General features: G+C 38.2%; 3 protein-coding genes across 8 annotated transcripts in view; 2 read left to right on the top strand and 1 right to left on the bottom strand.

The window, feature by feature from the left end:
• frem1a (Fras1 related extracellular matrix 1a) overlaps nucleotides 1–4,327 on the top strand; it is a 60,794-nt gene extending 56,467 nt beyond the window's left edge. For all 4 annotated transcript variants that reach the window (XM_015344957.2, XM_006629720.3, XM_015344956.2 and 1 more), the window contains 2 exons: nucleotides 204–289; nucleotides 1,471–4,327. In XM_015344957.2, coding sequence (XP_015200443.2) covers nucleotides 204–289; nucleotides 1,471–1,673 — 289 coding nt within the window. In that variant the 3' untranslated portion in view covers nucleotides 1,674–4,327. The remainder of the gene's footprint in view (nucleotides 1–203; nucleotides 290–1,470) is intronic.
• Nucleotides 4,328–5,442: 1,115 nt separating this feature from the next.
• On the top strand, nucleotides 5,443–8,246 carry LOC138238465 (cerberus-like). Its single transcript, XM_069189675.1, has 2 exons — nucleotides 5,443–6,603; nucleotides 6,946–8,246. The coding sequence occupies exons 1-2, from the start codon at nucleotides 6,064–6,066 to the stop codon at nucleotides 7,261–7,263; spliced, it is 858 nt and encodes a 285-aa protein (XP_069045776.1). The 5' UTR covers nucleotides 5,443–6,063; the 3' UTR covers nucleotides 7,264–8,246.
• Nucleotides 8,247–8,783: 537 nt separating this feature from the next.
• The window catches only part of aco1 (aconitase 1, soluble), a 32,842-nt gene continuing 13,650 nt past the window's right edge, over nucleotides 8,784–27,975 (bottom strand). For all 3 annotated transcript variants that reach the window (XM_006629721.3, XM_015344951.2, XM_015344952.2), the window contains exons 5-21: nucleotides 26,253–26,322; nucleotides 25,676–25,859; nucleotides 25,300–25,439; nucleotides 24,590–24,761; nucleotides 22,611–22,711; nucleotides 21,638–21,754; nucleotides 20,874–21,033; nucleotides 20,270–20,405; nucleotides 18,865–18,949; nucleotides 18,356–18,512; nucleotides 17,706–17,830; nucleotides 16,692–16,796; nucleotides 14,916–15,058; nucleotides 12,947–13,094; nucleotides 12,379–12,501; nucleotides 11,412–11,597; nucleotides 8,784–9,670 (exon numbers count right to left, since the gene is read on the bottom strand). In XM_006629721.3, coding sequence (XP_006629784.1) covers nucleotides 9,554–9,670; nucleotides 11,412–11,597; nucleotides 12,379–12,501; nucleotides 12,947–13,094; nucleotides 14,916–15,058; nucleotides 16,692–16,796; nucleotides 17,706–17,830; nucleotides 18,356–18,512; nucleotides 18,865–18,949; nucleotides 20,270–20,405; nucleotides 20,874–21,033; nucleotides 21,638–21,754; nucleotides 22,611–22,711; nucleotides 24,590–24,761; nucleotides 25,300–25,439; nucleotides 25,676–25,859; nucleotides 26,253–26,322 — 2,269 coding nt within the window. In that variant the 3' untranslated portion in view covers nucleotides 8,784–9,553. The remainder of the gene's footprint in view (nucleotides 9,671–11,411; nucleotides 11,598–12,378; nucleotides 12,502–12,946; nucleotides 13,095–14,915; nucleotides 15,059–16,691; nucleotides 16,797–17,705; nucleotides 17,831–18,355; nucleotides 18,513–18,864; nucleotides 18,950–20,269; nucleotides 20,406–20,873; nucleotides 21,034–21,637; nucleotides 21,755–22,610; nucleotides 22,712–24,589; nucleotides 24,762–25,299; nucleotides 25,440–25,675; nucleotides 25,860–26,252; nucleotides 26,323–27,975) is intronic.

Raw genomic sequence — 27,975 nt, 5'->3', positions numbered from 1 at the left:
AGCTTCGTTCAATAATCAGCTGGCAAGTGCAGATATATATACTGTTGCAGATAGTATACAAACAGAAATGTTCCTTAAATTTAGGTTCTAACAGTAAACACAGCATTCATTATTATTAGTTTCAAAAGGATGTGTATTTATACCCAACTATAATTGGAGGATCTTATAGCTTCTGCTACCTTTACTCTCTTTTATTTCACCAGTTACCATGGCAACCTTGTTAGTGTTCTGTCAAAGCCTGACATGGACTGGCTGTGGGACTTCAGTGGAAGAAAGCCCTTTTGGATTGGTAAGACGTTTAACCTAAAGAAAAATCAAGTGTATTAATTTTAGCCAAATCACCTCTGAATCCTAACCTTTGTCTTGAAAATAATTTGGTTCAAATTCAAAAGATTTGATTTCAGTTACGATTTGTTCAGAAACAAAGAATACTTTTAGCCAATAATTCCAAAACCATTCCTTATATTTTATTGTTAGAAAGCCATCTTCGCTGAACACATTTTCTTAAAACTGAAAAAATCAAAATGTGAAATTCAGGAGCATTAAAAACACTCCAAACTGTTTGTGTCTATGTTTACTAAACAGGAATAATTGAATCAAAGGAGGTTAAATACCAAGTGAGTCAATTTTTCAATGAACAAGTAGTTCAACAAACAAGTAATTAATCTTGAATTAGCTGCCAGCAATGCTCACAGCTCACAATGGCATCACCATTACATGAGCATTTAAATCTGGCTAGGGAAATGTATTCCACTCATGGAGATGCATGTGTACATGGTCACAAATCCCCACATCATATGTCGGTCCAGTGCATCCCACAGGTGCTCTACTGGGCTCACATCAGCTGAGCCAGGCGCAATATGCAATAAGACATCAATCCCAGAGATGTCTCAATCAGATATACCGATCTTGGACCAGGTTGGTGATTAGTGGCAGGCTGGCTGCTTTAAAAAAAAATGATGATTTGCAGTGACTTCCAAGACTGGAAGGGTTGTTGACCCCTTTCCTAAGTAGATCATTTTCAGCCTGCAAAGTGAACCAAGCCACACAGATGGGGATATGCGCTGTTAACCACTGGATTGTAACTGTACTTTGCCACAGTTCACATAGATCTGTGTTTCCCTGGTCTGTGACATTTGTGTGACATTTTGCAAGCAAGTGACACATTCAAATTGAACCAGCTTTATGGGGATGTCCAACAAAAATCTCTAGCAGCTTTCACATGAACCAACATGACTTGGAGGAGTGTCCATCAGAAGAGACACTGTACAGGACTAAAACAAAGTGACTGGTCTGCAGCTCACAGAAGCCATTCCTGTGCGTGCATCTCTGGTTTTAAAAGGGTTGTGGAAGGGTACAGGAATCAGGGGAGTAAACAGAAAAAGTGGATAACAAAAAAATAATTTCAAATACGTTCACTACATTAAGAAAAAGACTGAAAATTTTCATTTGTCTCCCTCTGCCCATTAGGCCTGAATGACAGAGAAAACATCGGAAAGTGGGAGTGGGTCGGAGGTGAGCCAGTGACCTTCACAAACTGGAGGAAGGGGCCTCCCAGGGTGAAGAGGAAGGCAGGGAAGAATTGTGTGCTGGTGTGGAGAAGAGGGAAGTGGCAAGTTAAAGACTGTAAGAAGGGGAGAAGACATCACTATATATGTTACATTAGGACCTGAGCAGCACGCAAGCTGAACGAAGACCAAAGCACAGGCACCAAGATAAGAGGCATGAAGGGACATTAAATCAAGAGAGTCATATTTATTTATTTTTTAATTAAGCAAGGTTAAAAACTAAAGATGCGTTTCATAAAACCAGTGGTAGTTAAGGTTACTTCTATAACAACACAAAGCACCAGTAATAAAATGGCAAAATGCATCTCAGGATTGCAACACTGCACATACAGTACTGTTAAATAGCCCTGCAAAAAGAAGTGGCAAATTTAACTCTCAAATGTGAATCAATAACAGGTCAGAGTTGCTTCATGAAATTCTTATATGTTTACATATACTTTAACTCAGTTTTGATGTTTGAGATTTCAATAGTGTGTAACATTTTAAATTTATACTGTAACAAGAAATTGTACTACTAGAAACAAGGCTCATAGATTATTGTACATACAGTAGTATCATCTTTGAAGTACCACTAGCTAGCAGCATTCACAGCTGCTAAGAAGCACATGCCAAATACCATCTTTACAACATACTAAATCATTGAGTGCACATTTCATAAAAACATAAGCTATAGTGTCTCCCGCAGACAAGAGTGCAGAAGAACCTCAAATAGGGAAAAGTCTCTTATATCAGACTATTGGCAAATTTCAAACTTAGTTTAAAAATGACCTCAATAACATTCCGTTTTATAGCATAGCATTCTCTGTGAAACATAGGAATTTAAACTTCAAAGAAATTGTACAGCGGTGCAAAACGCTATGCTATACTAATGACAGGAACTGTCCTAAAACTGTTCAAATAACCCATCACAAGAACAAGTTAATAATGAAATAGAGTTTATGACAACAGAGGACGTAAGTGTCTCACTATCTTCAGTGTGTCTAATATTATGTCTTACATCTATTTCACTGTTATTTAAAAATTACCTTCCAGAATAAAATGATAGAGAAATATGTCAGTTATCAAGTAGTTCATAAATCCCATCAGGTAGAAACAGCCTCAAAATTCCTCTGAACCATGAAACTGAACATGGTACTACTTTCATTTTGCTTAACAGATAATACATTCTCTCTTTTTAACTTTGTAAAAAATAAAACCAGATCATATAAAATCCAGAAATGGATTATTTTAATTTAAAACAAATCTCAGCCAAATTAATTCAAATTAATGTGTTCTTCAAATAATTTGCATGTCTAATACTTATGACCCCTCTGAAATTGTCACATGATTCTTACAAAAAATTATACCATATTGATGTCCTCAGTCCATGCAAGGAGCATAAACGGAGGAGCCAAGATGCCTTATTTACATAAAATGCTCTCTGTGAACACGCTATTTTGCAAACAAAATAATACCTAGCCCCCTCTTTGCTATCCCAATTACATTCAAAGTCCTGCTTAACATATTTGAGTGTTCAGCACTCTTACCATAAAAAAAAGACACACAATTACACATGTGTTTAAATTTTCTTTTTATCCCACAGACTGTTTACAATGAAATCAGTCTTTGGAAGATTCTCTTTCTTCAAATCCTTTTCCTCTTAGGTCTTTGAAGTGTGGGTGGCAGACACAGATCTGCTACCCAATAAAGCCACTACTCAATGTGGAGTGTTAACTGTCACCTCCTTTCTAGTGTGAGGTCCACACTCAGCAGAGTGCAGATGTCCCTCCTAAAGTCTGTCAGGCATTTTAAGTAACTGCACAGATTAACTGGGTATTGCAGTGGTAGCAGCCCCTGCAGCACAGAATATAGGAAGATTGGAATGCACAAGCCTCAGAATTCTTAGCACAAAATGTATCCCTTCTTGAGAACTTTCACCTTGCCTCGCAGTTATGACTATACTATATATTGTAGAAAGTGGCGTAAACGAAGTTTCAGACACTGTGTTTGGTATCTTGTATTGTCATATAGTCTTTTGTTTTTAATAATACATATAGATAAATGATTAAAATCAGATTTCTTTTATACACAATTGTCTAATGAAAAGAAATTGTACATAATAATTTCTATAGTCTATGTTTTGTTTTTTAAAAAGAACAAACATTACTATAAGTATTGTTCTATTACCATATAAAGGCACAGATACACTTCTTATATAGACTAAACAGTCACATTTAAGGAAACCAACAACATGAGTATTATTATGCCACATCAACAGTGATGGATACTTTTCCACACTTTTACTGTAAATGAATGTCCCTGAGGCTCATATCTGACTGGTAATAGTTATATTGTAATTATACATTATATGGTATAGTGCAAGTGTGGCACAGACAGTTTTTTACAACAAACAAGATTTACCTGGTCAGAGAAATAAAATATTCTTAGAAAAAGATATTGTAAGAAAAGGATACGTGAGACTGTCACATTCGATATTTCAGAAATGTATTACTCATTCATTTAAAAAATCCCTGAGTGCAGAAAAATTATCTGCACATGATGTGGTGCTTAATTCCTTTCCAGGGCATCAGTTTGTTTGTCTGATGTGGAAATTAAATTAATGTACGTGTTTTTGTAATACCAAGGACTTTTCATGAGTATCTCAGATTTAAAGATTCTCAGTTGCCATCTTCTTAATCACATAATAATGTAAGAAGTATAATAAGCCACAAGTGGGATATTATATTGATGACTATAATTAAAAATAAACTGTAATTATATGCTCAGTTGTTATTTTGTGGTCTGTCCTGTAAACCAGAAATATCTTTGTTATGTTTCCAGCAGCCAGAAATGAATCAATTTTTTAACCCTTTTATATTGTCTCGGCTCTTGGTTTTTGAGCTTTGAATGAGCACTTTCATACAAACCTTATGCTTTAAGCAATGCCTTAATAATGTTTACCTGCAAAAGAAGGCAGGCACCCTATATTGGAAGAAGCAGTTAGAAAATGGAGAGACAGTTGAAAATTTAAAATTTCAATGTAAACCTCAGATTTTATATATAGTTTAAATAAAAACCTGTGGTTTCCATTGAACTTGTAAATGGTCCATCCATTTACTATCCCAGCTAGCAAGGGGTGCAACGCAGGGTACACTCTGGACAGGACACTGGTCAATGACAAGGCAGACACAGACACAAACACTAACACCATGGTCAATTTTCCCAGAAGCCAGTTAACCTCCCACTATATTTTTGGACTGTGAGAGGAAAATGAAGTATGTAAGTAAGAAAACCCCTTCAAACACAGGGAGAACGTACAAACTCCATATAGACAGCACCCAGGTCCAGAAGTGGCAATACTATCCACGGCACCACTGTACCGGCCCATTAAAAATTCGCTCGAAATTAAAATCAAAGACCGCAGTTTTCCTCCATTATACAACTCTATCTGGGACTATTCAGACCACAAATTTTTCCTTCAGTACTGCATCGCTTATTTTTTAAGTATTTGTTATACTTTGTTACCTAAGCAACACGGTGGCGCTGTGGTTGGTATTGCATTGAACAGGTCTCTACAGTATTTATAAAGAAGAGTGAAACAATACAGGCTAATAAAAATACGTTTGTTTTAATATGTTAATTAAAACGTTTCAGATTGACGAATATGTATGCATTGCATCAAACCTATCGACTTTATCTAATTCATCAAAGGGTGGTATGAACTTCGGAAAATTTTTAAATTTAAAAAAAAAATTATAATCACACAGAATTTCAGCTGAAAGTTTAAGAAACTACGCTCGTTTACATTACGTATTTCTTACCTCATCTGTCTGAGTAGTTCATAACTAATTCGCCATAACGACAAAATTGGTTACAAACTGCCCATTAATTCGCAGACCAGACTTGACTTGTCTAATTTGCTTATGGTTTTGACGAGCTTTTAAAAGCAACTGTTAAAGGAGAAATCAGCGGCTGGCCCACTAATTTTAACTTTGTAACTATGGGGAACTTTATTTACACACGTATATTGTTCATTACAATCGGTTTAACTTGAATACGTTGAAGTCAACCGAGTATCAGACCTAAATACTATATTTTGACTTCAGATATTATGTATTTCTGTTATCGATGGCTACATTTTCTGTATACGAAAGTATGGGAACATACGCATGCAAAACCCATTACACCAGTGTTAAATCGGCCAATATGCATAGGCTTTAGACACCACAATAAACATTTCTCTGTTTGTTTAGAGAGAAAACAACTTCAAAGAGGGACTTTCTAGCAAAACACTGATGTGACAAAGGGGTTAACATAAACACGTACTTTATCATAATTAAAATCTAGACCTTGTTTGTGAAGTTTTGATACACCCCCCATTGACACTGATGCAGATAATGAATTTCCGAGTTCACATAAGAAGGGGTCTTTTTATCCCCGCTTTACAAAAGTGCTCCCGCATACGCATCGGACGACGCATTCTGGAGCAGCCAGGAAAAAAAATTAATGTTTAATCATGTTTACCACAGCCGTTATTGCTCTGGTAATAACTGCCGTCCAGACAGAGATTCAAGGATGGACCATACACAGCTACGATGTATGGAGAAAATCAGAAGACCAACAACATAAAAGGGATTCGGTATTAGATCTGTTTACCAACACCTACAACGAAGGTACTGCAAGGGGACTGAGAAAAGCGATTGAAAATTTTCCCAACCAGACCCACGGGACCAATAATAAAGTGGGGAGCAGATTAGCGGCGTCTTTGGGGAAAATGCCCGCAGCTCACTCTCTGGAGTTGCGCTTAGAGGGTTTAAGGTCTGATGATTTAGGAACAAAACGCATCAGCCGCTTAATTACCAACAGTTTGCGCGGCGATGTGAAACCGACTCCTTCGGACAGTTTCAGGGATCCAGCATCAGCTTCTCAATTTAAAAATGCCAAAATGTTCTGGGACCACTTCTTGTTCAGGAGAAGATCGGACACCCATACCATCTTACCCATTAGTAACATCGAAGTGCTGCAGCAGACGTGTCAGGCCCTGCCCTTTTTACAGGTAAGAAAAAAAACGTTATCTAGTTTAAAATCTCTAGTTCCAGCACACCCTGCTGTCTACCTTTTTTTCTTAAAATGTTAAATTGGAGTTGATGATGAATGTAATGTGAACTAGATCAAATTCAGTGTTCTTACAGGATTTTCCAGCTACCTGTATTTGTCTATTCTTATAGGAACACAGTACATAAGTTAAGGTTTTACTAAATAAAAAAAAAATGTAAAGCAGGAAAAGGTGTAGTGCTGACATATTAATAGAATGAAAGTGTCCGTACCTCCCACAAGCTGATATAGGTAGATGGTGGATGAATGCTGAACTGACCCGCATGTTGTTCTGCACTTCTAGACGGTGGCCCATGATAACTGTGAGAATATGGTGCTCAGGAACAACCTGTGCTTTGGGAAGTGCAGTTCCATCCACGTCCCCGGAAATGAAGACGGCCACTACGCCTTCTGCTCATACTGCTTCCCTGTCAGGTTCACCAGGAAGACTGTGCAACTTAACTGCAAGGGCTCCTTACAAGTCACCAAAGTGGTGATGATGGTGGAAGACTGTCAATGTGAGGTTCAGAAAGGGAGCCATCCTCACCAGCCAGGGCCCTTTCTCATGGACCCTAGTCACCTGGGCAATCAGGCTGAGGAAAGCCGCCATGACACCAACTAATGATAGGTGCAGCAGAGGGAAGAGTTTCGTCACCTGTTTTCAACTTCAAGTGCCTGTCACTTTTCCAGGTTCCTGTACTGTTAAATGGTTTTCTACATTCATATTTGTTATAAAATGACTGTTTTTAAATATCAACGACAACATCAGTGATTAAGCTAATTTGATTTTCTGTTATATTTCTTGTCTTGATTGTACAACTACGTGATCATTTTCTTCTGTTCATGTGAGGTGTGGGCCTGTTAGAGATGACTGGCTCCTCATCTCTTGACCACCCTTAGGAAATTTACATCAGACTTAGAAATGGCTTACATGACCAAGAGTACCTTCAATGTCCAGGACTGCAAAAGTTTTGCAGTGTCTCCCAAATCTTCTAAATCACATCTCAAGAAAATGTTTATTCCAGATATGAAGCTGTATATTTTGGTGGGTAACTACCACTCCTTAAAAAAATTCCTACACTTATTTTCTTATTTTAAGCTACTTTTTGGAGCAGTTCTTTGACATTCAGAATATAATAAAGGTTTAAACCTTGAAATATGTCTGAAAACATCCATCTCCCCAAAGAATATTATGTTTTATTGTTTTCTGACTTGCTATATATAAAATTAGTATTAACAGAATGAAAGTATCCATATTTGGCAGTTAAGGATGGAGTGAAGGGATGTGATAACAGATACGGGGGTCTATCAAAAGATTAGTCAATAATATTGGACAGAGAAAAGAGGGGAACTGCTCAAACATCTGGATTTGAGCTCAACCTATGAAACACCATGTCGTTTTTGTACCATCTGTAGGTTGTATTGGAAAAATATATAATTTAGAAATTCATTAGAAATTAGAAACCTGACCTGCACAATTCAATTTTTTGTCTTGGTGTGCCATTTGAAAGCCTGAAAAAATACAACATTCATAAAAGCAGGCAACACTAGCAATCAAAAATTTTGAGCCTGAGGAAAAGAACTCTTTTTGAATAAAACATAACTGCAAAGTACCTTAAAAATGGCTAAATAGTCATCTGTGAGCTTTCCTTATGTCCTGTTTGAACTGAAAATGTCCTGGTTACAACATAGTAAACACTTTATATACTCATCACTAAGAAATGTTGATCTAGCAAACAAAAAATAATACATATATTTTACAACCACTACAGGTGACTTTCACTACGTTATGTTTGCGTTGTTATGAATTTTGGCAGCTGAAATGTTCTTTTAATACTTTTTTATCATTACCCATCTTTGCAACATTAAACGAGTGCCTGGTTCTATGTCATTATTAATATTGTTCGGAGTAGAACTTAATAATGTTTTAGTAACAAGAAAAACAGCACTTGCAGTTAATAAAACCACAACTTAGCCATTGCAGTTGTCTTACACTTTTGTGAATCCTCTTTTCTAAAAGTAGATTCCATAATAATCATAAAACTAAGTGCATTATTGACAATCCAAATGTAAGCATTTATCATGAATAAAATTAGCTGACAAGGAAATAAGGGTTAAAAAGAATCAAGCAAATTGTATAAATGATTTGAAAATACATTTAATTAGATTTCAGGATAGAACCATACTGTCACATTTACCTATACCATGATCAACCGAAGATAAGCAGCATACCATACCATAAAGAAATGACAGACCTCACGTTCTGCTGGTGTCTACAGATTTAATAATAAGTGATTAGGAGCATTACATAAATTCATCTAGGGAGCACTGATTAGGACCTAGCAACACAAAGATGATATGCTAGAAGAAGTCTTTACTGTGTATGTAACTACCTGCTAATAATGCTGAGAACTGCCACATTTCTCTGTTATTTTGTTAAAATATTGGCTCATGATTTAAAAGGAAGGGTTAAAGTAAACAACCACAAGTACACTGACAAAAAAAGCGACATCTAAAAGAAAATAAGTAGACTGGATCGGTCAGGGAAACCCAACGACCAAAGCCAATGGCACAAGGACGAATGACTAGGCACCCAGTGTAACAAAATGTTGTTATCTGGGACACTGAAGACAATTTGACAATGAGGTAGGGCAAGAAGTCAACCAGTGCTGGCAATGGCATTTACACTGAGGTATCTGCACTCATTCAAAAAAACATCCAGTGTTCCCTTCTCTTTCAACTGTTGTCTCCAACAGGCAAAAAAATTATGTGTACTATAGGTTAATTTAAAAATCACAAAGGTCAAAAGAAAACAGAGAAATGTGTGTCTGTGTCAGTCCTTTCTCTTGTGAGCTTTCCCCCTAGATCAAGGATGTTACTTCCAGCTTCTGTTGCACCTGACGGCTCCTCCGCTATTTCTCCAGCATTTTGCGGATCATGTAGTTGAGGATACCTCCGTGGTGGAAATATGTGAGCTCCACGTCTGTGTCAAACCTCACGAGGGCCTGGATGACCTTCCCTGTGTCCAGCTGATGAAGCCAAGAAGAAAACCGTTAAACAGTGGTTAAACTGTAGGCAAAGATGACTGCCTGTCCTTTCGGCAGTAGAGAAACTAAAATCTCTAATCAGACCAATCTTAGGGGATCATTGCCTTCACAGTACAGATGCTTCTGTTCAAACATGAATGAATACTAAATTCATGTACAGTGCAGAGTTTGTGAACATCCCCAAAATAATTCTAGACATTACAATTTACTGCAATACAATTACTGCTGCAATACCCTTGTTTATTCAACACTGGGTATTTGCTTAAATAGTCAAAAGGGGTTACCTTCACCAATTTAATGGTTTCTCAGATACAATGGTGAAGAAGAAATAAATCATAAGAATCAATGTATGTTCAACAATATGTTAACCCATAGTTTACTGCACAATTAAGGGGGTAATTTCAGTCGTGTTTAAATAACTGGGTAACAGGTAAACAATACACGTAGTTTGGGCACCCCTGTCTAAATTGTAATTATTTTTCAGAATGTCTGAGCATTTGCTTTTCACTTGGAGGCTGTGTGTTACTTTGTTATTATTGTTTTGTGTGTTACAATTGTAAAGGTAAAATATATTACAAACTGTTGTGATTTCAGGCTTTTAGGCCATAAAATGTGTTACTTTGAAAAGGGTGTGCAGACTTTTATTGGCACTGTAGGTCAAAGTAGGGGGTTCACAACATTTTTCTCTGCACTGTATGTATTATTTTTATAAACATTTGCAAGAGAAAAAAAAATCTTCAAAGCAAAAGGTTATTATACCTTTAAAATATGCAGGGGGAACTGCTCCAAGGCTAGTTTAAATATAATTATGGGTGTTTTGTCATTATCACGGTCTAGGGTTAGGCCCATTCATTTTGTACTTTTCTGTTACCTTGACACCCTGATATCTCAGACAACCAAGCCTAAGATGTTTCTGAGCTAACAATGTATCACTTCCACTACAAAATACCTGTTTTAATTATAATCCATCAAGAAGAAGTAAAAACAGATTTTGCCCCTGCCACTAATAATAAATATCTTGTCTTTACACTCACATTTTTTTTCTAAATCAAAGATATAATATTTGAAAACACTTGCATTTATTATACCTTTTCTGAAGTAATTTTACTTAATTAAAACCTTTCGTTTGACTTGCACAGTGAAATCACAGGCATATGCTCGGTTGAAAATGCATGACAGAAGCAGAGCCAGAACCATTTTAAGTCAGGTCCCCTTCCTGTGTGTCAGGAAGCAGCTACCTGCAACTGTTATCACCAGGCGAAACTATAACACACAACACCTTTGGCGTTTTTAGCATATTTGCATCTAGCCCATGTGAAAGAACATCTTCAGCCATTCCCAGAGATACTTAGAAAATCCCTTTCGGAAATGTATTTTTTTAAAAAGGTGTTAACAATGTGAGATGTTCTAAATGAAAGCACGAGTGTGCAAATGGAAGTTCAAGTTGGATTAAACTGTTTGCCTGTTCTCTTGTTTGCTTGAAGAACACGTAAACTTTGGATTATTAAAAATTAAAGAGAAATTAGAGACAGGACTTTGGAGGATGTGCAGCTGAGGAGAAGAGTGTAGAAGACTAACGACAGAGAGTGGAAGTTACATGAGGGTGAAGGATTCTGTGAGAAGCCTAGAAATGAAACACAGAACAAGTCACTCCTGGCAGCTGGAGACGGCCATCTACCCGAGCGCTTGCAGCCATTTTCTGGACTGAACACAACGAGTATACCTTGATGTTGACAATCATCCGGGGCGTGAGTTTGTCAGGGATGACGATAGTGTAGCGCTCTCTCCCCGTGAGGCCCAGCGACTCAGCTGTGTCACCAGGGAGGTATTCCAGCGGGATGACTCCCATGCCCACCAGGTTACTGCGGTGGATTCGCTCGTAGCTCTCCGCCAGGACCGCTTTGATGCCCTGAAGGCAGGGAAGGCAAACACTCAGCTGCTGGGTCTGTCACGCTGCACCAAGCCACATTTACACAGAAAAATGAAAAGACTGCTGTGTATACGCTTTTACACCACAGGCCTCTTTTCCTGGGAAGCATTTATGTAATAACTACTTTTCTTGTTTAGTTGAAAATTCATAAAGCTTTAATAGCTTATTACCATAACAACTGTTGCCATATAGTGGGCAACAGGACTTCCCAAAGAGACGCTCTGTCTAAGACTGTGTAAGTCTCCCTGTCTCTATCCGACTTCAAAATTCATTTCAAACTTAAAACTAACTTAAAACTCTCCAGGCTAGCACTTCTTAATATTTGTTTAAGAAATGTTTTTTTCTCTCGATCTTGTAACTTGTGTTTTTAAACCTCTAGGCACCAGATCCTAAACTGTAAAGTATTTACAACAGATCCTAAACTGTAAAATATTTCTCCTCTCTCACCCCTTATAGAACATAGGAATGTTTACAAATGAGAGAGCTGTCAGCTTTGTAAAGATACACTGTAATTCACACTTTGGTGTTAACTTAACAGTTTTTTGCTCTCATGGAGAGCAAGTTGGGGTATGTGAAAAGACAAATTCCTAATACAAGAAATTATATATGGCCAATAAAGTGATCTGATGTGATCTTAATGCAAGGCAAACAGAACAAAAGGTTACCCATCTGCCCCTTCTTGTAATGACTGTTAAGACTCTAAATATTGTTTGGTAAGGTGGAATCTGAAGTTGGAGGATGGAAAACACCAAAGCTGTACCAGCAGAAATGGTCCCTTAGCCGCCCAATCCCTGGAGCTCCCAGAACCATACTCCTTTCCTGCCAGGATGATGAGAGGAAACCCAGCCTGCTGGTACCGTTCAGCAGCATCAAACACATCCAGCTGTTCCAGGAGACAAGTGCCAAAAACATCAAGACTACTGCACTGTACTGGGGTGGCGATACTGTAGCAAAGCAACAGCTAGCTGAATTCTTCCGATTCTTAGCACACATCTAGCACCATCGCATTGCTAATACAACTAGCGACATTCTGACAAATAGTATATATTGCATCTGGAAAAAAAACATACAGCTCATGCTCAATATCACTCAAATATTTTCATGACAAAAAGGTCTGGCAGACTGTCTAGAGAGGGATTTTTACAGGCTTTAATCATCCTTACAAAGACAGCTGTGCCTACGTTTTGTCTACCATGATGGTTCTCTGCACACAAGTCAATTAGTAATCCCAGGTGACTAATCTTCAACAGACCTCAGCACACCTTTATTTAGCTGAAAGACTGATAATGAAGCAGTTAAGAGCTACTCCTCTCCAATGTTTTCAGTACCGTTTCTCCAGAAGGTATGTGCAGAGTCTCTGGTGCCTGCTTGTTCAGGAACTTGTTGAAAAGACGGATATTTGCAAAAGTGCCCCTTGCCATAACAGCATCGTTGCCACGGCGAGATCCGTAAGAGTTGAACTCACGGGGGCACAAACTGTAAAGTAAAAAGCCACATGTTACAGCAGGCAGCCCTGATCACACATCCCAGGGCAGGTGCTCAGATTCTGCTCTGAAGATCAAAGTAAGGGAAAAGGCAACTCTGGTGTTCTCAGTCCAAGAGATTGTCAAATTTCAGTTGAAGGAGAAAAAATCATTTAGAAAAAGGGAACTATATCTGACTTCAGGAACAATTTTAGTTTTATAAACAAAAGAGGGATACAATTTGATAAATCAGTTTTGATTTCAAAATGCTCATCTTCATTGTTCTTACATGATGAATTTGCTTTGGATATCTAAATTGAAATTGAACTGGGTCATAGTGATAAACTAGGATAATGCTAATTATTTTAGGACTGCTACACATTAATATTTCACACTAATATGCATGGATTCTTTCCCAGGTGAAATAAAAATCTCTCTTTGCAACCTTTTGTTAGCTACAAACACACCACTTTAATCATATTCAGTTCACTCATTTATTTTTTGTAGCTTGGAGGCAACTTGGAAAATCAATGTCTGAAAATGTCTGGATAGTCTGGAACCCACACCGTATAACCCGACTGATCTTTGACACTGAGGGCAGTTCAAGACAAAACATAGTGCAGTATGTATATAACAACAAACTACTGTTAGAGAAACAGTTTTTTTCTTGTTTGTCATTTTGAAAGACGCTGCACAAAACCCCAAATGCAGTAAACTATCAAAACATCTAGATTCTAAATGGTTACTCATGCAAGCTCTAGAGTTCAAGTGCCAAAGATACTATCGGTCTGGAATTAGTCCAGAGAAGAACAACCAAATACATCCCGGGGCTTAAAAGAATGTCCTACACAGACTGAAGGAACATATCCTGTATAGTGTCGAACGAAGATGATTATGAGGGGAGCTCATACAAATGTTCAAAATGCTCAAAGGAGCTCACAAAGTCAACCCAGAGGATTCCTTCAAAGTGAACAGTCAATCACAACCAGAATGCTCAAATACAAACTATGTGGAAGTGCAATTAAAACCGTGAGCAGAAGGCACTTTCTTACGCCAAGTAAAGAGTTTGGAACATGCCAACCACCCACATTGTTGAAGCTGATATCTTGGCTTCTTTCAATATGTAACAGTAAGATATCCTTGGATCAATTAGCTTTTCATTACTTAAGAAGCTGAACAGGCTGAATAGCACTTTCTCATGTACACCGCTTTAAATTAAAAGACCATCACTGAAATGCATATGGCCACGAGAGAAGCTTTATAAATAATTAACACTGCAGAACTACTAACTTGACTACATTTTGCCCCCTGCTAGGATTTACTGATTTAGTAAATTTAAATTCCATAACTGCTAAAGCTTGAAAGCATATATTGTAGTACAGTATAAATATATCATTCAGTACAATATCAAGTGTTCTTGTGAGAACACCTGAAGAAGGCTCCACGGCCTAAACGCTATGTTTTCTTTCTTCTCTTTTCAGCATGGAATAAACCTATTGTTCCTTTGCAGCCTACGCGTGCTGACGCAGCTGTTCACCTGTTCTTGTAAGAATACACACAACTGTCAAAAAAAGCACATTTAGCATGCTTGAGAACAGTATTGTGCAGTTATGGTATCTTTGTCTACATTTTCAAAAATACCTTTACTTATGTACAGACTTCTAAGAGCTACAACATGATGTCCTCAAAGCAATGGCTATTTTGTCCAATGTGTAGACTTGAAAAAAGGGGATTTGGAAATGTCTGAACCCTGCAGTTTCACCAGTCCCAAGCAGCTTGCTTTGTTTGCTCACATGCACTCTGCCTGGTGTGGTGAAAAAAAAGCGTCTCTCACCCTCTGTTTACGAGGTAACGTGCTGCAGGGCTGTTGCGTGCAATATTCCCCGCTGGAGAGATGTGGTCCGTTGTCACCGAGTCCCCAAGGTTCAGCAGCACATACGCATCAGTGATCGACTTGGGCGACTGCAGCTCTACAGTCTATGGAAAGAAATCCAGCTTTATTTCTTTATAGTAGCTTGTAATAGCCAAGGTGGAAGGTCAGTGCATTTGAAACCCAAACAACGAATAAGCACAGCTGATGAGGTGCAGCTGGTCAGAGCAAGCTGCTTCTAAAATTCAAACTCAAGGAGTTTAATTTCCATGACCAATGAATTACAGTTTGGCCAAAGCAATAACAAATTGCAAAACCTTTACAAACATTTAGGGCAATGACATCGTATTACTATTTGAGAGGCTTGCTCTCTATTCCTCAGGCTGTGACAAGAGATCGCATACGGGGCTGGCAGCTCTTTTGAGTTCTGGTTCCGAATGGTGTGGGACTTCTGGAATTTGTTTTGTTATCTGGGGGAAGGATGTTTCCCTAACAGTCTAGCAGAAAGTGCGGAACTGATCAATTTCAGAAAAAGTGGTTCTAAATAAAGGCATTTTCTGTAGTTAGTCATCGTTTATCCCTACAGCTGTTAGTCTTTTTAATTGAGTCTGTAGGACAAAGGTTATTGGCAGATAACCATGAGATAGTTTTCATAGCGATTTAATGGCTGTTTATAGGATTGGTGAATATCAACCACGATCTTGTCAGGGTAAAGAGCTAACTGAAAATGGATGGATATTTCATATTAATTTAGTTTTTTTAAATTTCTTGTGCCCATAGGCTCTATCTCTCCTGTTACCCTGTATTGGATAAAGCAGTTAGAAAATGGACGGATGTTACTGCAATTAACTCACAGCTGGAATATATAAGCTTGATTAATTCAAGGATATATGAAACTGTTTTACACTGATTACTACTCAATCTGGTTTTATTTAACTGGTCTGAACAACATCACTGACGAGAACCTTGTCTTATATCAAGGCTGGAACTACGCTTCACCAGTGTCGGGGATTACTGGCTGGTATGGTTCATATTTTTTACATCATTTTTGCAAATAATGAATGAACAGAACAGAAAATACAGAAAACAAGTGAGAGAAGAGATGCAACGGGTAATCAGGCAAAATAATAGAGGCGTTTTCACAATGAAGGAGACAAGTCTCCTCATGTCGGGGTGCTGATATTGAATGTGGGTGGTCAGGATCAAGAGCTGAAGATAAACAGGCAAATGAAAGCTGGGAGTGTCGTTGGGAAGTCATAAGGAATGTCAGAGCAATGTTAAATGAGAATGCACTACAAATAAATAAAGCATAGTGATTGGTAATATCATTGCATAGCTTCCAAGAGTGTCTGTGTGGGAACTAGAATATACAAGATTGTTTTGGCTGATTGAAGTGTTCCACCTCATTTCTCATTTGTTTTATCCATTTTCTATCCTATTTTGTCATAATACTTAGAAAGACCCTATTCATTCTTACCTGAAAAAATGTACAGACAACATTTTTGAAAAATGTAAAGGCTTGATGACATTTTCAGCACTTAAACAGTTAATTCATTAATAACTAAGCATTACCTCAAGTACCAGGTCTCCAAAGCCCATTAAATTCTTTCCACAGAATGTTTTATAACTGATAATTTGTCTATTATGTCATATTCTTGTCCTACATTAATTACCATACAAAAGGAAGTTTTTTGGCAGTTAAATACCCTGTTGAAGCTATGAGTTTAAATGTGCACTCACCAGATTATCAAAGAAAGGAGGAGGTTTGATGTAGGTCGATTTGGGATTCCAGGTGTAAAGTTTCTCTGAGGGAGCTTTTAAAGCATTCCATTGCTCATTTACTTTCTACAGAGAGACCACAGTCAGATCACATTCAATGAAACCAGAAACTCTGTCTTCGGCATTTACCTTCTACTAGAAGTGAGGTTTAACAAATGACAAAGAGACATGTTACAGGCAGAGCCTGAGCATCTTATAAAAATGAAGCAATTTCTTCTCTTATTTGTATACAATATATAAAAAAAGGTTTACAAACCATTTTTCTCTTTTAGTTAATAGCCAACCATATCTTGAAAAGTCGAGTGGAATCAACAACGACAGTACATGCATGGGCAGCTTGTTCCAAATACCAATCTCCCTTAGTGTAAAAAACTTTGTCTTTTGAGTCTTAAAAATTCTTATTCTTAATTTTCATACATGTATGTAATTAGCTAAGGCATTGAGAGAACATTTTAGAATAAGACTATTCACAGTCATAGGCAGTGTTTTCTCATTTCTGTCATCCCATAAGGCAGCAACAAGCATACTACAAAGAAATGAATCTATCACAAAAAGCCCTTCAAATAAAGGTATATTCAAATAATTCATTCTTGAATAGCAAACACTGAGAAATAACCTCTATTTAGATGCTATTTGATGTTGGTAAACTGAACATCCATGAAAATGTTCTCCAACTGATGAAAACGCTGTTTCACAGTTAACTCTGAAGCTCAGTTTAGACTTTATTTTCCCCATTACTGAAAATCTGACATGTAATATGAGTTTCTGTACATACACTTTAAGTGCATTTTAGCATTTTGTCTCAACTAGATGCAGTAAGGTTTATGTATCAGTGTGATCAGGCTGCGTTGAAATGTGCCTGCTGTATGCTGCGACATTCATTGCAATACTCTCAAACTTCAGTTAGTGATTGTATACTGCCTGTACATAATTCAGTTACTCCATTTTCTATAAGAACCCTGGACTATTTTTTACCTCAATTTTTTCATAGACCTCCTTGAACATGGCAGGAATGACAAACTCCCGCTCCACCTCCTGAATCTCAAGCCTGGTTGGCCAGATGTCCTTCAGGAAGACGTTCTTACCTTGAGGGCTGACACCTATGAAAACAGTTGGTAGGGAATTATTCTATGCCTCCCTCCTCCAAAAGGCTGCTAGTATTGTGGCTTGTAAATTGTGAAATGATCTACAGTATACTCCTAACTAGAAAGCTCTGCTCGGGTGAAATTTTGTTCCCTTGGGTCATTTTTTTCATAACAAAAACAATTCCACTCCCCTTACTCTATTTTCAATAGGGATTGATGTGTTATAGGTTTGTAGCATCTGTCAGGTGTATTATGAGTTTTGTGAATCTTGATGAAAATCTCAAGTGGAAACTAGCCAGTGGCAGCTACTGCTTCTTTCTGAAAACATGTCCCACAACAGGGGGAAAACACATCAAGTAATCAATCAAGTGCTGCAAAATTAACACAAAAAAATCCACCAGCGCTCTGTTTGCCCCATATAGAGAGGTGTTCGTCAGATGGAATGTGCGTGTTAACAGATGTTAGCTACATTTAAAAATTCTGGGTCTGTTTTACTTCAAGGCTACCTTGAGTATAAAAAATTGCCTTGTGGCTGCTCACCCAATGGCTCCTTCTCAAAGTCTATCCGCACCGTGCCGGCGATGGCATACGCGATGACCAGCAGAGGGGAAGCCAAGTAGTTGGCGCGCGTGTTGGGATGGACGCGACCTTCGAAGTTTCTGTTCCCCGACAAGACTCCCACAGCCACCAGGTTGCTCTGACAACAACGATAATCATAAAATCACCAGAACAACATTTCTTCTTGAGCACTTGAAATGTGCATGTTGTTTTTTTTACGGTGTCTTTATTGATAAAGTCTTTAATGGTTTAAACCAAACCTAGCAAAAACATAGCGATCTGTTTTGAATGCAGACTGGACCTGGGCCTAGACTTCAAAAACCCAGTGCAGATCTGGGTTAAATTACTGAATCTGATCTATCCTATACCAAGTTAACCATTACACCCTGTTTTCTGAAGATTGTTCCATATTTCTTTTAAATTAACAAAGCACCCTTTAAAGAGCATGTTTTTCCAATAAGAGCTGTATGGCACCAGTGAGCACCCTGTACCTTGTTGATGGCTTCCACTACTGGCTCTGGGAGGGGCCCACTGTTCCCTATGCAGGTCATACAGCCATAACCCACAACTTCAAACCTGTGGAGAAGAAGAGAATCTGAAAAACCCCACACTTAATCCAGGTTTATTACATGCAGAACCACTATTCCTTACCTATTCCTTATAACAACAATTTCTCACTCTCAGTCAAGGGAAACTTCACACATGTACCTGCTTCACAGCTGTCCAGACCACTTTACTAGTGTCACCATAAAAGTGCTTTAATAAAAGAAAAGGAATTTCAGGACATTCAGGCTGAAGGAACTAAAACTTTATAGGCTTGAACAGAGAAGAGTTAGGGGGTAAGTCAACCCAGCAGACTTCTTCAGAATAAAAAGGGAAAGAAGAATCATAGGACAAGTGGAAACTACATTAAAGCACATTTAAAACCAAGAACAGGAGACACTTCTGTACTCAAAGGGTTGTGAGGTGTGGAACAAGAGACCCTGCCAACATGTTGAAGCCAATACTCCAGTTTCTTTCACAACATGGCTGGATGAGAAGTTTGGACCACTTAACTACTATTGAATGAGCTGAATGATGGGCTGAATGGCTTTGTCTTGTTTTCTTATGGTACGCTGTTGTTTTAAAAAAGTCTACCTTGATGGAGAGTGAGAAGGGTGATGGCAATCAAATGAAAAAAACACTTTTAGTTAAGAAAAATAAATCTTAACTTTATAACAGAATAAATAGAATCGGTGGTCTGTAATATACACGTTAATGAACATAATGACTTCCCAGAAATGAGTGACATTCCTTTCTGAGCCTTACAATTAAAATGCATGGAAGTGAGAAAGTGTTTTCAATGTACAAAAAATATTACATTCACAAGAAAGTTTTGATTCCACTTATTTATGACAACGTGAATGTTGTCTGCTTTTAAGCTATGTACCCTCAATGAAGGTTTGAAATTTCCATACTTTATTGATTTCACTAGATTATTTAATCCAAATTCCTGTTTTCTACAATTGATCACATTAACTCACATAAATTAAGCAGAATGTTCTTATGACCTTTATAATTCACCTTTAGGAAGTTATATTTTAAAAAATTAAAAAAAAAGAATAAAAACATACATTTGTATACATATAATTAATGCAGTTTGTTAGGCTCAATAGTAGTTACCACCATTTAGTAGCCAAGGGTGCACCACCTAGTGGTCAAGTTGAACAGGTACAGCTGGCACTGCCAAAAGCTGATGTTGATCTGACAGAACATGAATATCTGACAAATCGTAAAAGATCTGGAGCTTCATGCAGACACTGTATAAGTAACCTTTAAACACATTCCAGAACACTACTACTGTATGTTTTTGCTGAATGTCCTGGGGGGACAGGATTAAAGTGAATTTTGTGTTACCCCAGCTCAGAGAGATAACTCATCACTCCACTCTTCTTCAGGTAGTATGTGACAACGCCACTGCCCGGAGACAGGCTCGTCTTTATGTACGGCTTCACATTTAGTCCGAGTTCCACAGCCTTCTTCGCCAAGATCCCTGAAAAGCCAAGGTTTATTCAAATTCACAGCAAAAAGTCACATGCAGGGAAGCATAATTAGACAAAAAAAAAATTCAATATTTGAAAACGACCAAATTCTGAACAGTCTTTCTGTTAGATACCCAACAAGCCTTGATGCTCACTGAAACCCTTCCTAATGTCATCTTGTCTGCTCAGTGTGAGTTCTCTGTAACCAACTTGCACATTGAACAAGCAGGTAAAGAATCGGCACCACAGATAAATAAGACTTTTCAATTGAACTTTTCGGTCTTTTTCTTAGCTGCCTTTTTGCAAGCCTGTTGAATAACTGCAGTGCCGCTGTGGACGTGGCAAGGGCTGGGTCTAATTGGGTTTTTGAGGTGGAACGAAAGAGAAATGAGACGAGGTGAGAGTGGTGTCACTAAATTACGGCACAGTCCGTGTGCTGTATGCGGCAGAGAAGTGACAATGCAGAGAAGGTACTGTACCTGCGCCCAGCATGACAGAGGGGTTACTGGTGTTGGTGCAGCTGGTGATGGCTGCTATCACCACTGACCCGTGCGACAGCTCATACTCTGCATCCAGGTACTTGAAGGAGACCAAAACTGAGTGATGCTCAGGGGGCACCTGGAATCCCTTAAATCCTTGCTAAAAATCAGAAATGTTATTTATTTTAATATCATTTTCAAGTAAAATGATTCTAAACTTTTCTCCTCAAAACAGAATTACAAAAAAGCTTCAAAGGTTAGAACCAGACTGCAGATACTACGGCCAGCCACAAATCCTCCTAGAAAAGACTGAAGCATTGCAAAATATTTTAGAATTTTACATCAAATAACTGTAAAACAATTCTACTGACATTATTACCCAATCACATTTTTCTTTTCTGTTTACAGTAGCATATTAAGGATTTTTTATATTGTTAATTCCTAAGTATCTTATTTACTGGCTACATAATTGACATAAAATGCCTCCAAACCCAAAAAGAAATTTCTGAATCTTAAACGGTCCTTCTGAGGATAACATTTTTTTGCCAAGCTCTGCTCCAAGTCCAAAAATATTGGCGGTAAGTGAAAGCTTTACAGATTGTGGCGACATTTTGTATTTTATTTTAGAGAAGAAGAACTTTAATCCTGTATGTCTGTGGACAACCATTCCAGATTTTTGCCTTCACCTGAACATTTGGGTTTTCCAAGCCTTGTGAATTGTAGCAAGTGGTCTGCGTTATCCCAATCAAGAGGTGGCGTCTTACCTTTGCTCCTAAACAGTTTTTAAAGTCTTCCTTCATGTCCAGCACAGGCACCTTGTCCTGGGGCCTCTTCGGGCCACTGCAGCAGGAGACCACAGTGCTGAGGTCCAGATCCACCACCTGTGCACAGAAAGCAGACAGCAGGGTCTCAGAGCCAGAGGACACAAGGACAGGATGATGAATTACTGGAGCTGCCTCTGCCATGATACCCTTGTTTTTCTAAGCTCAACTCCACTCTAAGCTGTGAACATTTTCTGCTAGCAACACATACAGGACAGTTAGGACTCAGATGTGACAGAGGTAATGTTACATTACTGTTATGCTAGATGCTGTTTCAGCCAGATTACACCTTCAAAGTAGCAGGGTAGGGAGACAGTTAGCAAGGGGGGTTGAGTCCGACTAGTATCTTCTCAAGAGGAACAATGCAGTCAGGTGACAGGAAACATTTATTTAGTTGCTGCATAGGAGCTGCCTTGCAAAGTAACATAACCGGTGATATTAATAATGGACCAATAATCAGCCATCTTCATGCAGTCGTGGCTTGGCATGAGGAGCTGATGGTAGTAAATGATGGTTGTCATGGTAAATGACAACCAATTTTGCATTTACTTTGCATTTGCATCCTTTACTTAACTTATTCCATTCTTCACCCCTCTGTTTTTCTTAGTACCACCATCCACGGTCTCCTCTTTATATTGTAAATGTTCTTTTATCTTATGTATTCTTCTTATTTATAGTTGTTGTCATCTGGTAAAGCGCTTTGAGAAGTCACCTTTATATATAAGGTGCTATATAAAATAAAGTTTATTATTATTATTATTATTATTATTATTTATCTACTTCTTACAATAATTCGTCCGTAAATATCTCCCACCCAAAAAAATCTGCAAAGCTAACACTGAAACCTACACAAATACAAAAGCTCTGATGGGACGGTGTTGGCCCCAGTGATTTCTTTCCCACACCTGTACTGTACCTGTGTAAAATCCGGGTCCTGGGATGTGTCGTTGAAGTCCCTCAGCATTCCAGTTGCTTTGAGGTACTGCTGAATGTAAATCAGTTTCTCCTCATCTCTCCCTGAACCAAAACACAGAGAGGTGATAGATATTGGGGAAAATCTAAAATGAATATAGTAAGTCTGTGAATAAAGAGGTGAAATGATTATTTATCACATTTTAACAGGAAATCTTTCATATGAACACCGATAAATTTTGGAGAGGCTTTCAGTGATCTGGCTCAGCTACTGAATTAGTGCTAAAAACACATTCTCCCGTATGTGCTGGAGGTACTGTATTTATTAAAAGAAAGAGATTTACTCTTTTTATTTTCTGAACATTATTTATGCATATAGTTTCTTATCTTTTAATTTTCTGCTATGAAATTAGCTGGAAGCTGCAAGCCTATATAGTATTTCTGTTATGGAAGACAGAGCAATACGGTCCCTTTGTGTTCCAGAAGAGAGCGCTAAAAGAGGTTAAGGAAATCCCTAAAGCAAAAACCTTAAAAACCAGTCGTCAGAAAGATAAATATACAATTATTTAATTATATGTAATTAAAAATTGTAATTATAAATACGTAATATGTAACAGTAAATAAAAAATTAATAAATTTACTGTTTATTATAAAAAATCCTATTAAAGGTCCTTTGTGATCATGAGGATTTGTCAAATTGACCATAAAGCAATTTCAAACATAACAATTATATAAAGCTGAATGAATACAACTTCACAGACTTCTGGAAAACTTTTATTATTGACTGATAATCAATACATTTTCTTTTTTCCTTTTGCTACCCCCATTTTGTAATTTTAAGTTTAACCACTTAAATGCGCTTTTGCATATCTGATGTTGTTTTGCACATTGCCTGTTTTTTTCTCTTTCTTTTCTTAAACAATTGTATTGTTTTTGTGTTTTTTGTACTTCTTGCCATCTGAGAGATAGCTAAATATAATTTCATTATACCACATATGTGTATGAGTATAATGACAATAAACTTGAAGCTTGAACTTGAAACTAAATGCGATTGCGTTCCAACTTTTACAAAGTGACAAATGCACTAACCCTCTGGAATAGAATTCTGAGCAGAGGTTAAACATTCTACATATAATGCACAACTTTGTAAAAAGTGTATAAAAAAGAAATAGGTATTATGTAACATCCAACCATTCATTTTCTGACCACTGTATCCTATTCAGACTTGTGGGGGAGCCACAGCCTATCCCAGCAAGCAACGAGCGCAAGACAGGATACACCCTGGGCGAGACACCCTGGTCAATTGCAGAGCAGGCAGACACAAACACGCACACACTCACAGCAGAGCCAATTTTCTCAGAAGCCAATTAACCTACCAGTATGTCGTTGGACTGTGGGAGGCAACGGGAGCACCCAGAGAAACATGCAAGAACATGTGGAGAACCTACAAACTCCATACAGATAGCACCCTAGGAATTTAACCCAGGACCCCAGCTTTAGGTGGCAGCAATGGTAAGCACTGTGCCACTGTGTAGAAATTAATTCAGTGTACATAACCTCCAACTGCAATATACTGTAGGTTTTACACTATAGTGTGGAGGGATTCACTTTGAATCCAGGCTTAGTAGTGAAGCAATTCCTGTCACTAACTGGGAACTTGTGAGCCTCTAGAATTGTCAGCTATAGCTTCTTCGTTCTCTAATGACAAGATCCCTGCTTCTGTGTTTCTGCATCAGTGCCAGTGAAGAAGTAAATGACCTAACAGTGTCGTTTCTCCCAGACTGGGTTAGGAATATAAAGTGTGAGAGGTATAAAAACGTGATTGCTGATTCAAGAATACAATTTTTATATATATATAGATTTAAATATATGGATTTAAAATCCAATTCATGCAAAAAGGTGACAGTAAGGCAAATACCCTCAATAAAGACCAGTTTACAGAAGGTACCTGCAAAGCACAGGCAGTGAGGTTTCTGTCCATACCTGTTTGCTCCAAATACTTAATGCTGATGTGGTCAACAGGGAAGAAGGCAGCTGTGGCTCCATATTCAGGGCACATGTTGGCGATGGTGGCTCTGTCAGCAATGGAGAGCTGAGCCACACCTGGACCAAAGAACTCCACAAACTTCCCCACAACCCCAACCTGGCGCAGGTGCTGTGAGCAGAGAGGACAGACATGATTGCTCTCGATCGTGTGGCCCTACTGTGTGCCTTAACTTCAGGGAAGGCAAGACATCAGGTTCCAGAACAGCCCACAATGAATTCTGTGTAATTTCTGTGTAATCATCTCTTAAACGTCCCGTTTACGATCGGTCTTAAAGTTGAACCAGCTGTTGTGTTCACATTCTACATCCTAGCCTTTATTATTTTATGTTTCACAAACAGATGAAAATGACTTTTGCAAGGCACAGGGAGAGTAGGTGCTTAATATGACCGTTGAAGTTTGCAATTTGTGATCAAACTGCAATATTATTTAAAAGACTTTACTACTACCGACGGCATGAACTAAAAATGTTTCGCATGAATTCTCGTCAATCAGACACTGAGGAAAGTTTCCTTTTCTAATTTCTTTAACTAATATTCCTCATCTGCACAAGGAGGCTCTGACATATTAATCTGCTTCCTCAAACCAGCTCCTCCTGGCTAAGCAGCAGCTGAGTAGTGCCAGGGGAAGCACTGCACTCTTATCCTACCTTAGTGACTGTTAGGACAATGTCTGTCGAAGTGACATAAGGTTGGGGAGTTCCAACCAGCCTGTATCCGATTACTTCTGGCAGCACCATGCTGATGGGCTGTCCCAGCATCACAGCTTCAGCTTCAATCCCACCAACGCCTGGGGGGAAAAGCAAGGTAATACTGATCAACAGGTGACAGTAACTTTCACGAGCATACCACCTTGCTGGGACATCTCAATGCACGTAAGAAATTAAAATCACACAACACGGCCGAAGATATGCAGGGTCTGATGGCACTGAGTGCTTCCTTCCACTAATGCACCTATATTAAGGGAAGGAAAAGTGGAAAAACAGCAGAGCTCATTAAAAGTAGACTCAATGTTAGGTGGCCTACCCCAGCCAAGTACACCCAGCCCATCAATCATGGTGGTGTGGGAATCTGTGCCAACAAGACTGTCTGGGTAATAGAGTCCATCCTCGTCAAAAACCACTCTGGCCAAGTATTCCAGGTTCACCTGGTGAACAATCCCCGATCCTGGGGGGATGATCCTCATGTTGTGGAAAGCCTGTGACCCCCACTGAAAACCAAAGAGATCACATAATCACGCATGTACCTCCTTGACATCATAATCACAGGGCTTCACTCCTCTATCACACTAACGAGCTTAACGGCTCACTGCAAAGGCATCTTCCCTGTATTTCTTTGTTTTAAACAAACTGTCAATGTTAGTCATTGTGAAGCCACACACAACATAAGAAACACAACCATAACTGACAATTGTGTATCCGAACTGAATACATGCACACATAACCATTGAGGAATAAAAATCAGTTTATCACAACTTTGAAATGCAGAAGCCCTTCTTGGATCAGCCACTTGGGCAGCCCCAAGACCTTTACTGTAAAAAGTTTTTGTTCTGTTCTGTAGCATCCATCCATATATACCACCGGGGGGGGAAGGGGGGAAATACCTTTAGAAACTCAAATCGCTCTCTGTTTCGCTCAAACTCCAGATCCTGGTTCTTCTTTAGACTGTCATTCCTGCAAAGACAATACAGGTATTCTTACTGGCCACGAAAATACATCTCACATAACCACCTATAGAGACAACCACAATAGAGTCCTCCCTATTCATGTTTCATATTAACTGCATTAAGCAGCCATTTGTCTAACAAGACCAGAAACTCATAGGCCAAACAACCTCAGCTCTATATACAGTATGCATGATCATTTTAGCAGCATCCATCTGCAAGGAAGAGAAATTACAGAGAGATGAAAGGTCCTCACCAAAGATGTATATGTACTTCGGAAAGCACAGAATGAAGGGTACATTTTGAGTAAGTGTTATAAGTTGCCAATTCATTTCAAAACCTACTAGGGCTTTTTTTTTACCAATATAACTGTTGTTGTTTGAGTGCTCCACATGGCCAATTGAAAACAAACGGACTTGCTTTCAACAAATGAGCCTCACACTGCTTGCAGGTTATTTCCTTACTTGACACTGCCACCGCTCCATGAAAGAAATGCAACAAAGCCAGTGGTAAAGATGCCATTTGAGAACATTTGAAACTGAAAAACAATGATTGTTTTCCTCCTACAAACCAGCCAACTTTCTAATAACCTCTTGCAAAACTTTACATATTTACAGCTGTCAACCAAATTGAAAATGACAGAATGCAAAATATGCATTTTTTTGCATACCTTACAAAAATGCAAGATATGCGTATTTGCGTGTAAAAATTGAAGTACTTGCAAATCTCAATGAAAAAAAAATGCCAATTTTACTCGGTTACCAATTTCCTTCTAAAAAAATACTAATACTAATCCTACTGTAGTTCCTCCTGCATTTCATTTATAGCTGATCAATGTTAACTAGATTCATTTGTCCTCTTATATTGTATGACAGCTCCATCTTCTTTTCAAGCTTGGTAAAAAATATTTGCATTTATATGGCACTGTTTGTTTATTATCAATTAGAAATGTGCATACAGAACTACTACAGGAAGGCATGTGTGAAAACAATAGAAGGTAGAGACCAACTAAGTTAACTGACAACTTTCTCAGTGTTTTTTGTTTGACCTCATATGACAGATCTGGCATTATAGTACACATTTTTGTACTTGCTGCGAGGACTGAGGTACAGGAGCACTGAGCTCTTCTTCTTCTTTGCCATGACCATTTGTTTTTTACATTCAGACAAGCAGCAATGATTACAACCTTCCTGCTCTGCTCCACTGAGAGTGAGGAACAATACCACACATGTTAAAGTAAAAAGTACAAAACAAGATCTCTTTTCACTGCTAGGAGAACCAGCACACTCAACATTTTAAATTCAGGCTGCACTGCAACTTTTCTTGTTTTGCTTAGACTTATTTTTTCCCATTTACCTGTTATTAAGCACCGAAGTAATGAAGTTTAAATGTATTTTCATCTGATTCTTTAACATTGCTTTTTTGTGATGAATAATACCAACTTTCCTTATGCTCATCACATATTTGATAGTTCTGCAATATTTTCAACTCCTGAAAAGATAATGTTCATTATTTCATATTTTCTTTCAAATCTTAGAAAATAAATTGCAAATCATGAAACAATGAGAATAATCCATAAATTGTTCATTAAAACATGTTTTTCTTTTAGAGGTGGCTTTTAAACATAAACTCTATATTGCATTAAAATGTCTTCAGAAATGAC

Source organism: Lepisosteus oculatus, chromosome 1 (assembly GCF_040954835.1).
Source record: "Lepisosteus oculatus isolate fLepOcu1 chromosome 1, fLepOcu1.hap2, whole genome shotgun sequence".
NCBI lineage: Eukaryota > Metazoa > Chordata > Actinopteri > Semionotiformes > Lepisosteidae > Lepisosteus > Lepisosteus oculatus.
The sequence above is the reverse complement of the archived record's forward strand: the minus strand, read 5'-3'. Positions and strand labels throughout refer to the sequence as shown.

Excerpts from the sequence above, each read along its gene's own strand:
- LOC138238465 (XM_069189675.1), top strand. The coding sequence starts at position 6,064 with ATGTTTACCACAGCCGTTATTGCTCTGGTAATAACTGCCGTCCAGACA. Across the intron at positions 6,604-6,945 it reads AGGCCCTGCCCTTTTTACAG|ACGGTGGCCCATGATAACTG; the intron begins GTAAGAAAAAAA and ends CTGCACTTCTAG.